A 10,142-nucleotide genomic window follows, 5' to 3' on the forward strand; every position below is an offset into this window, starting at 1 on the left:
ACCTCCTGTCCCCCGCGCCGCCTCGGCGTTCTGCTTCCCGCCCCGCCCGCAGCCGCCAGCCCGCGCCCCGATTGGCTGCTCCGGGGTTTTATTCCCTCTTTCCTGCTTCCTTCGGGCGCCAAGTGGCGGGGAGGTGGCGCTGACGTGGAGCCGGCGCAGGTAACCCGAGCGCCCCGGGCACCGCGCGCGCACTTGGCCCGGGCGCCAGGCTGGGCGGGGGCGGCTCCTTCGGCTCCGCTGGGTTCAGAGAGAGAACCGGTTTGGCCTCTGGTGGGCGGTGGGAGCATGCGCGTGTGGGTGAGTGAGTGAGTGAGTGAGTGTGTGTGCACGCGTGTGTGAGGGTGTGTGTCTGTGAGGGTGTGTGCACGTGCATGTCTGACAGTGTGTCCGTGTGTGCATCTGTGAGATTGTGTGTGTGCACACCCGCGTGTGTGTATGAGCGTGTGTGTCTGTGAGAGTGTACTCACGTATGGGTATGTGCACACACATGTGCGCTTGTGTGTGCACACTCGTCTGAGTGCATGGGCGAGTGTGTGCACTCATACGTGTGGGTGTGTGCACGTACGTGTGCATATGGGGGTGTGCATGCATGTGTGTAAAGGTATGTGTGTCTGAGTGTACACGTGCATGTGTGAGCATCTGCAAGAGCGTTTTTGTGTGTGCATGTGAGAGTGTTTGTGCATGTGTCTGTGAGTGTGCGTGGAAGTGTGTGTATCTTTGTGGACACGAATAGAGTGTGTGTCTGTGTGCCTGTGCTGTTGGCTATGTCCCGCTGTCCAGGCCCCGGTGGCCCAACAGTGAGCCCTGGGGTCCCCATCATGGTGGGTCCAGCCCCAGGCACCTCGGCTTCCTACTAGAAGCTTCCGCCCCCCTCCGCACCCTCCACAAGAGGCACCGAAAGCCCAGGAGAGTGTGGAAATGTCCGGTGACGGAGCTCTCTCTAACACATGAAGAGTGACAAGGTCCCAACATGCCGACTCCCAGAGGGACTGAGTTTGCCAAGGGGTGTTTGTTGTGAAGGGAGGAGGGCCAGCGAGCCGCCTCATGGTGGGTGAGGATTTAGTGCCTTTCCTGGAAAGGCAATTGCACAACATGTGGCAGAGTTTGTGTACCCTGCCTCCATGGGGCGCCTAAGAAAAGGTAATCAGAGAGGCAGAAGCCAAGATTTATAGACAAGACTTCATAAACAATATATATGCACATTACACATATAAAACATATACACACATATGTGAGATCATGAAGAATCAGGAACCATCAAAATGTTGCAAAATAGCCTAGCCGGTTTGGCTCAGAGGATAGAGCGCCGGCCTGCAGACTGAAGGGTCCCGGGTTCGATTCCGGTCAAGGGCACATGCCCGGGTTGTGGGCTTGATCCCCAACAGGGCGTGCAAGAGGCAGCCAATCCATGACTCTCTCATCATTGATGCTTTGATCTCTCTCTCCCTCTCCCTTCCTCTCTGAAATCAATAAGAGGGGACAGGCTCCCAGAACCCGGCCCTCGTCAGCCGGTCCCCAATGAAAGGCATTGCCTGGGCGCCAGGTTGACCACAGCTGGGACCATCCAGCCCTGAGTTTCAGCTACACCTGTACCCAAGCTCCTCTGCACCCCAGTTCCCCTTGAAACCCCGAGACCAGAAGACAGAGAAATATCCGGCTTGTTCAGCATCAAAGATCTTTATTAACGTACCTTTCCTAGTTGAATACAAATAAAACGGTTACAAACTACAGTCATCCGATCAGAGCCACTGAGCAGGGAGACTAATCATCAAAAAACGTTTATTAAAAAAATAGACAACGTGTGTAAACACCTTTTCCACGCGCGAGGCTTCATAATACAGCGCACAGGCCCGGGCCTTGGGTCTCGGCAGGGGGAGCACCTTCATTGTTGACTAACAGGAATCAGGTTCATTTATCTTTCGGGGGGCTACGGGTCTACAGGAAAATAAATAACAGCTTCTGCTCAGTATGCACATAGAGAATCGCCAATGTACAAGAGATCCCAGTGAGAATAGAGCTATCTGCAGAGACGTGACAGCGTAAAGCGTCTCTTGTAATTATCTCTTTAAATGGCTTCCCTTCTAGAGTCGTTAAAACAGAGTTGACTAAAATAAAGCTAAACGGGAACAGGAAGCCGGCCGGCGTGGCTCAGTGGTTGAGCGTCGACCTAGGAACCAGGAGGTCACGGTTCGATTCCTGGTCAAGGTCACATGCCCGGGTTGTGGGCTCGATCCCCGGTGTGCAGGAGGCAGCCGATCCGTGATCCTCTCTCATCATTGATGTTTCTCTCTCTCCCTTCCTCTCTGAAGTCACTAAAAATACATATTAGAAAAAGAAAACAGGACCGGAAGACAGGAACAAGACAGACGGACAGCCATCACAACCCCTGCGCGCCAGTACTTTGGTAGAAACACAACTGAACGTGTGGTTTCTCTATGCCTCTTCCAGGCATTAATTCAACACCCACCCTAAAGTAAAGCCGAATCGTAGAAGGGACGGTAGGTAACACAGCACAGCGCAAGAAGCACCTGAGATTCTGCTGCGAGAAATCTTAAAACACAAGGTTGTTTTCTTCAGGGAAAAATCCAGAATTAAATGAACTGTGAAATAGCTACACAGCACTTGAGTCCTAACAGTGCTGCTGTTTCTGCACTTGGCAGTGTTTCTCTCCAACTGTACTTGGGGTGATTCAGATAACGACGCATTGAAACAGAGAAAAAATGACATGACGTGACCTGAATGCGTACAACACAATGATACGCGTGTCCGTTTTTAAAGATTCTGCCACAAAAGGAAAAGGCTTTCCGTTCTGGGGGCGGAACCCCTGGCTACTGGAGCCGGAAGCCCCGCTCTCTACGGGGAGGACCCGGGAGGCAGGTCTCAGGCGCACACATTGTGCTGAGCCCAACGCCAAGGTCTGATCGTGGGCACATCTGCTTTGGACGTCGAATGGGTAAAATGTGTAAGTTACATTCAGTAGATTCTCCTCCAAGAGAGAAATAGTGCAAAGTTCAGGTGAGAATTGGATGTATTTACCCATTATAACCCTACTGTTGGGTCTAGGGCCCTTACATAGGGTTTTGTATCTATTCTGGTTACCATTTTTTTTTTAAAAAAATAGACACCTTTGCCCGGCCGGCGTCACTCAGTGGTTGAGCATCCACCTAGGAACCAGGAGGTCACGGTTAGATTCCCAGTCAGGGCACAGGCCCGGGTTGTGGGTTCCATCCCCAGTGTGGGGTGTGCAGGAGGCAGCCGATCCATGATTCTCTCTCACCATGGATGTTTCTATCTCTCTCCCTCCCTCTCTGAAATCAATAAAAATATATTTCTTTAAAAATAGGCACCTTTACTTACTAATAGCACATTCCTCTTCTTGGCTTTTTGTTGCACAAAAGAGAGAGAGTTAGAGAAAGAAAGGTGAGAAGAAAGGAAAGGAGAAAAAAGAACAAAGGAGAGGGAGGAAGGCAGGGAGGGGACAAGGTGACCCACCGGCCTGCAGCGCTCTCGTCCATGTGCCTCTCGGGCCCATGACCGCTGCCGGCACGGGGCCGCCGCTCTGCGAGACCCAGCAGCACGAAACAACTCAAAGACAGACGCAGTGTTTTAATCGTTCACCTTACAAAAGAGAGAAATGCTTGCATAACATAAGGCACTAAGACAGGAACTCCTTCTCCAGCTGGTAGCCGGCCGGCCGGCCGTTCCCGCTCTTCGCCCGGCACAGGGGCGGCGTGCAGTCCTGGCTCTGGCCCTGCACGTCGGCGTCCAGCAAGGAGGGCCCGAGCGACCTAGTTCTGTCCCGGGCTCCGAGGGGACAGCCAGGGGTCAGTGCCCCGCCGCCCAGGCCAGGGTCCGTCTGCGCGGGCAGAGGCTCTGTCCTCCCCGGGAAGGCCTGGGGGGCATCCGTGGGGGCTGGGAGGGCGGAGGGGGGAGGCACAGGGGTGAAGGCTCTGTGTTTTCCCGGCGGGGCCTCCAGTGGCAGGGCCTGGAGGGGCAGGTTCCTGTGAGGCCAGGAGGGGTGGGGGGGTCCCCACACCTGCTCGGGGGGCAGTCCTGGAGCTCCTGCGGCAGCAGCTGCTGAGAAAGCAAAGACAGTGCCATCAGAGACCGGGACGTCCGACACAATGCATATCACAACTAACCAGCCCGGCCCGTGTGGCTCAGTGGTTGAGCGTTGATCCAGGAACCAGGAGGTCACGGTTCGATGCCCGGTCAGGGCACATGCCCGGGTTGCAGGCTCGATCCCCAGTAGTGGGCGTGCAGGAGGCAGCCGATCCATGATTCTCTCTCCTCATGGATGTTTCTCTTTCTCTCTCCCTCTCCCTTCCTCTCTGACATCCATAAGAATATATTTTTAAAAAACAGAAACCTGACCACCAGCCGGGCTTGCGTGGGCTTTCTGATTTAAGGTGCTATTAATTATTACATATTTAAGTGACTGACGTTTAATTATCCTTTTCCCAGAATCCAGATGATGTGAAAGGAAGGCGTAGGGTAGAATTCGAAGGCCTGTGTGCCTGGTGGAAACAGAGCTGTAAATGGAGACTCTGGGAAATGCCATCACGTGTCAGGCGCCCAGATGCGGGGTGACACTCTGCCGCCTACAGTGCTGTCCGTACCTGCCCTCCGAGCGCCTACCTGGGGCCAGAGAGGCGTTGCCATCGGACACGGTCCGCCTGTGACTCGCTGCCCTTTTCTTCGACGAAGCACAGGGAGTCGCGTTCCCACGGGGCAGCTCCGAGGAGGGGGGACCCAGGTGCCTCCACACCCCGCTCTCGGCCTCGCGTCTGGGTGGGGAGCCTGGCTGGCACCCTCCTGCGGCAGGACAGACACCCGGAGTGGGCACGTCGGGGGCGCGCATGCTGTGCGCGCCGCCCTCGAGGGAATCCCCGCCCTCCGCCTGCAGCAGGCACTTGGTGGAGAGGGAGGGCCTGGAGAGAAGACCCAGGGCGCCGGGCGGGGGCAGCGTGGCCGATGCCCGGGGGCGATCGGCGGCCCGCGGGGCCAGGGTGCCCCGCTGCAGGATGCCCTCGCGTTTCTTCCTTTCTTCCCTGGGCCCCGGCTCCTCCGCGGCCGGCACCCGGGGCAGCTCTCGGATGTCCAGGCCCAGGGCCACGGCCGCCAACAGCGCGGTGCAGCTGTACAGGGCGCCCTCCGTCCTTCTCCTGGGGGGCGGCCTGCTCAGAGTGTGGGTCGGGGTCCCCTGAGGGGTGCCGGCGGCTGAGGCAGCGTCCTCCCAGTTCTCAGTCTCCGGCGGGCTCTCTCGCTGCCCATCTTTCCCCAGAGGCGGGTCCGCCGGGGCTGGCGCTGAGGGTTTGATCTGCTGTGGTTTTCTGGGCTCTGATCCGTCCGCAGAGGGTTTGGGTTCTTCGCAGGCACCTGAGAAAGGCAGAGATGCACAAAGGAGGAGCGTCTTCCAGGGAAAGTCCTTTAAACTACACGCACAATAGCTCTAGCCCAGTGGTCGGCAAACTCATTCGTCAACAGAGCCAAATATCAACAGTACAACGATTGAAATTTCTTTTGAGAGCCACATTTTTAAACTTAAACTATATAGGTAGGTACATCAGTTGCACCTGTGGGTCGCGACCCCTTTGGGGGTCGAACGACCCTTTCACAGGGGTCGCCTAAGACCATCGGAAAACACATCTATAATTACATATTGTTTTTGTGATCCATCACTATGCTTTAATGATGTTCCATTTGTAACAATGAAATTGGGGGTCACCACCACATGAGGAACTGTATTAAAGGGTCGCGGCATGAGGAAGGTGGAGAACCACTGCTCTAGGAGGAGGAGTGATGGGGATCAAAAGATTCTAAGAAAGAAGTAGGATGGCTTCTCGGAGGACTCCCTCTGTCTGGACAGGCACAGATAACCCCACATAATAAAAGCCTAATATGCTAAGTGTCCGGTCGACTGGTCGGCTGTCCAATCAATCAAAGCGTAATATGCTAATGATATGCTAAGGCTGCTCAACTGCTTCTACAACCCCCAGAATCGGGGTGTGAAGCAAATTCTGTTTCTGAGGCACGTACCTGGTTGGTCCACAAACAATGATGCCAACGGCATGGTTTTGTGATGTTTTATGAAGAGAGTTGACCAAGGACTGTTGCCATCCGAGAGAGGTCTTATTCTACGAGAGAAAGACACTTATTTTATTTCCTTCCTTCCTTCCTTCCTTTTTAATCCTCACCTGAAGATATTTTTTCCATTGATTTTTAGAGGGAGTGGAAGGAAGAGGGAGAGACAGAGAGAAACACCGATGTGAGAGAGAGACACATCGATCGGTTGCCTCCTGCATGCCACCGACCAGGGCTGGGCCAGGAGCCTGCAACTGAGATACGTGCCCTTGACCAGGAATCGAACCCGGGACCCTTCAGTCCACAGGCCGATGCTCGACCACTGAGCCAAACCAGCTAGGGCAAGATGTTTATTTTAATGTAATAGAAACACATAGCCAATTAGGTGTTGAGGAGCTAACGAAGCACAAATAAAACCTTAAAAATCAGACAGATAATATGTCGGAGATTTAACGACGTAACTTTAAATAATAACGAATGAGTGTGATAAACTCATCCTAGAAATGGAAATCATATTCCGATATCTCTACAGTATCCTAATTTTTAAACTTTTTATCTTATTATTTATTTTTTAAATTTATCTTTATTGTTGAAAGTATTACACAGGTTCCCCTTTCCCCCGCCACCCCATTAACTCCCCCCTCCTGCTCCCACCTCCTCCCCAGCCTTCACCACACTGTGGTCTGTGTCCATGGGTTAGAGGTTATGCATCTATACACGTAAGTTCTCTGGTTAATCTCTTCCCGTCCCCATCGCCCCCTTCCCTCTGAGATTCGTCCGTCTGTTCTATGCTTCCATGTTTCTGGATCTATTTTGTTCATCAGTTTATTTTGTTCATTCGATTCCACATAGAAGTCTAATTTTTTTTTTTTTAAGTTAAGTCTGGCCAATGCCGTACTGGAGAGGGTGCTGCCATTTGTCGCAGTACCCACTGGAGCCACCAGGGGGCGCACACGTACCTTTCTTTGCAATCAGTTCGTTCTTTCATTTGGATAGAACTGGGTCCCCAGGTACAACCTCTCCTCTTGAAATTCCTTCTTACATCTTCAAACTCTTCCTGTCGGCAGACCGTGCTCCTTCCCCACGTTCTGTTGCTTTCATCTGAAGTCACTAAACAGGGAGCATCACTCATTCATCAAGTAAGAAACTTTAAAGTCAGAAGAATCAAATCATTTGTAAAAAAAACAAAAACAAAAACAACAAAAAAACTACCTTGCTTAAAACATGTAAACAATGAAGAAGCATAAAAATAATAAACGATTTCTTTCACTGGTGAGCTTTCTCTAATGAGAAAATTCGCACAAAAACTGAAATAAGTTAAAAGAAAAGGTACAAAATCTAGGCAAATTAGTAGCAAAGATTGGATTATTTATTTATCTATTTAACATTCTGTGACAGTGAGAATTTCACTGTATTTGGGGGGGGAAAATAAGAGCCAAGCCCGGCCGGCGTGGCTCTATGGTCGAGCATTGACCTACGAACCAGGAGGTCACGGTTCAATTCCTGGTCAGGGCCCATGCCAGGGTTGCGGGCTCCATCCCCAGTAGGGGGTGTGCAGGAGGCAGCCGATCAATGATTCTCTCTCATCATCGATGTTTCTCTCTCTCTCTCTCTGTCCCTCTCTGAAATCAATAAAAGTATACTTTAAAAAATGTTATCAATGGAAGAAAACTAGATTTAGGAATGTAAGACTAAATTTTGTTTTCCCAATAGTTGTGACACCTATTCCATGTCAAATGCTCAGTTACAACCAGTTGAACCAATGACAGAAACAGACACGGGGCCCGGGGGCGGGCGGGGCGGCGCTCACGCTGTATGGCCCGGAGCCGCGGGATCACGGTGGGGCTGCTGGGCGGGCTGGACCCGCTGCTGTTCAGACTCCTCCGTTTGTCCAGGTTGGGAGAGGCCTGCACGGTGATTTTGTGCTGGAAATCTGTCAGACGGGAGAGAAAGAACTGAGATTTCCTGGTTTGAAGTTATTTTCACAGCCGCGTCTTCGGCACATAGCAATCCGAGCAAAAACTGCCAGAGAGCCCGGCCGGCGGGCTCAGGGGTGGAGCGTCCACCTAGGAACCAGGAGGTCACGGTTCGATTCCCGGTCAGGGCACATGCCCGGGTTGCAGGCTCGATCCCCAGTGTGGGGCGTGGAGGAGGCAGCCGATCCATGGTTCTCTCTCATCATGGATGTTTCTCTCTCTCCCTCCCCCTTCCTCTCTAAAATCAATAAAAGTATATTTTTTAAAAAAAGAATCATTAAAAAAATAGAAAGTAAAAGTACTTTGTGGTCACAGCACTTTACAAATGGTAGGTACCATTACCTACCTGTAAGGGAGGGTAGGAGTCCAGACAGAGCTGTGCAAAGAACTATGGGAATATATGAAAGAAAGAATAGTAGCAGATGGAAGGGGAGACTGTCTTAGTAAAATGTAAAAAAACATATATATATATATATATATATATATATATATATATATATATATATATTTAAAACTCAGACACAAGTAAGGGACATCCTGGGTGTTCTGCCTTCGTCTTTGATTGATTTTCGAGTGACTGGGGTATTTTTACAGCTCAGGAGGGGCAGAGGTTAACGTGTAGAGTTCGTCTGGGGATGATGCAAATAGTTTCTGTCTGGCCAGAAAGACAATCCCAAAGGTTACGGTTTATTGCCTTTCCGGGCATTAACCAGGTTGGTATTTAACCAGCAATCGAACCCTCACATTCCTTTACTAATGGCCCATAAAGAAGACCTGGTCCCGCTAATTCTATCGAATCAATTGGAACGGGTTCCCTCATTCACCAGTGAGTTGAGAAAAATCTCTGACACATGTCCATTTCATATTTGCAGAACCATAGTTTACTTTATTACCTTAAAGAATCACCTAGTATTTGTGGGTTTTTTAAAAATATATTTTGATTTCAGAGAAGAAGGGAGAGGGAGAGAGAGAACATCCATGATGAGAGAATCATGGATCAGCTGCCTCCTGCACGCCCCACACTGAGGATCGAGACCACAACCCGGGCACGTGCCCTGACCGGGAATCGAACCGTGACCTCCTGGTTCGTAGGTCAAAGCTCAACCCCTGAGCCACGCTGGTCGGGCTGTGTGCTATTTTCTATTCTGCTTGGCATCTCCTGACACATGTAATCCCTTCATGCTCCCATCACAATGATTTAAGAACATTTTTAAAAGCTTCCCTAGATTTCCTGGTTCTTTTTTACACCTAACGCACTTTAAACCCTCAGATGGAAGTAATTAAACTATTTGATATATCTTGTCGAAGGTGCTGGCAGCATCTTCCCTGTCCCAAACGACCATGTGACACTAAAGATCCCCAGGAGGCAATAACCCTAACGATGAAATAGCGACAGCTGTCCCGGACTTTCTCCACGCCATGCGGGGCCTGTGCGATCAGCTGCACGGGAATTCTGCTTTGGTTTCACAAGGAGAAAATCCACTAATCCCTACAAGCAAAATTACCGAAGAGTTAAATACTCGCATGCCGCCCTAGCCGGTGTGGCCCAGTGGATAGAGCGTCGGCCTGCAGACTGAAGGGTCCCAGGTTCGATTCCTGGTCAGGGCACATGCCTGGATTGCAGGCTCAATCCCCAGTGTGGGTGCGTGCAGGAGGCAGCCGATCCATGATTCTCTCTCATCATTGATGTTTCTATCTCTCTCTCTCCCTTCCTCTCTGAAATCAATACAAACATATTTAAAAAATAATAAAATACAGCCCTGGCCGGTTTGGCTCAGTGGATGGAGCGTCCGCCTGCGGACTGAAGGGTCCCAGGTTCGATTCCGTTCAAGGGCAGGTACCTTGCTTGCGGGCACATCCCCAGTGGGAGGTGTGCAGGAGGCAGCTGGTCGATGTTTCTAACTCTCTCTCCCTCTCCCTTCCTCTCTGTAAAAAAATCAATAAAATATATTTTTAAAAATATAATAAAACACACACTCGTGTGCCACGCTCTGGTTCACGCGGAAACCGGGGCTGACGGCACGACGACCACGCACTGCGAAAGCCACGGAAGAAGCGCCATGTCTCGGAGACCTCATTTCG

General features: G+C 51.3%; 1 protein-coding gene across 1 annotated transcript in view; it reads right to left on the reverse strand.

The window, feature by feature from the left end:
• Positions 1-3,586: 3,586 nt before the first annotated feature.
• Positions 3,587-10,142, reverse strand: part of MAP3K21 (mitogen-activated protein kinase kinase kinase 21) — a 10,959-nt gene continuing 4,403 nt past the window's right edge. The window contains 5 exon segments of the mRNA XM_014446828.1: positions 3,587-4,077; positions 4,639-5,379; positions 6,040-6,137; positions 7,044-7,194; positions 7,895-8,062. Coding sequence (XP_014302314.1) covers positions 3,656-4,077; positions 4,639-5,379; positions 6,040-6,137; positions 7,044-7,194; positions 7,895-8,062 — 1,580 coding nt within the window. The 3' untranslated portion in view covers positions 3,587-3,655.

The sequence above is a fragment of the Myotis lucifugus genome, unplaced genomic scaffold (assembly GCF_000147115.1).
Source record: "Myotis lucifugus unplaced genomic scaffold, Myoluc2.0 scaffold_578, whole genome shotgun sequence".
Taxonomy (NCBI): domain Eukaryota; kingdom Metazoa; phylum Chordata; class Mammalia; order Chiroptera; family Vespertilionidae; genus Myotis; species Myotis lucifugus.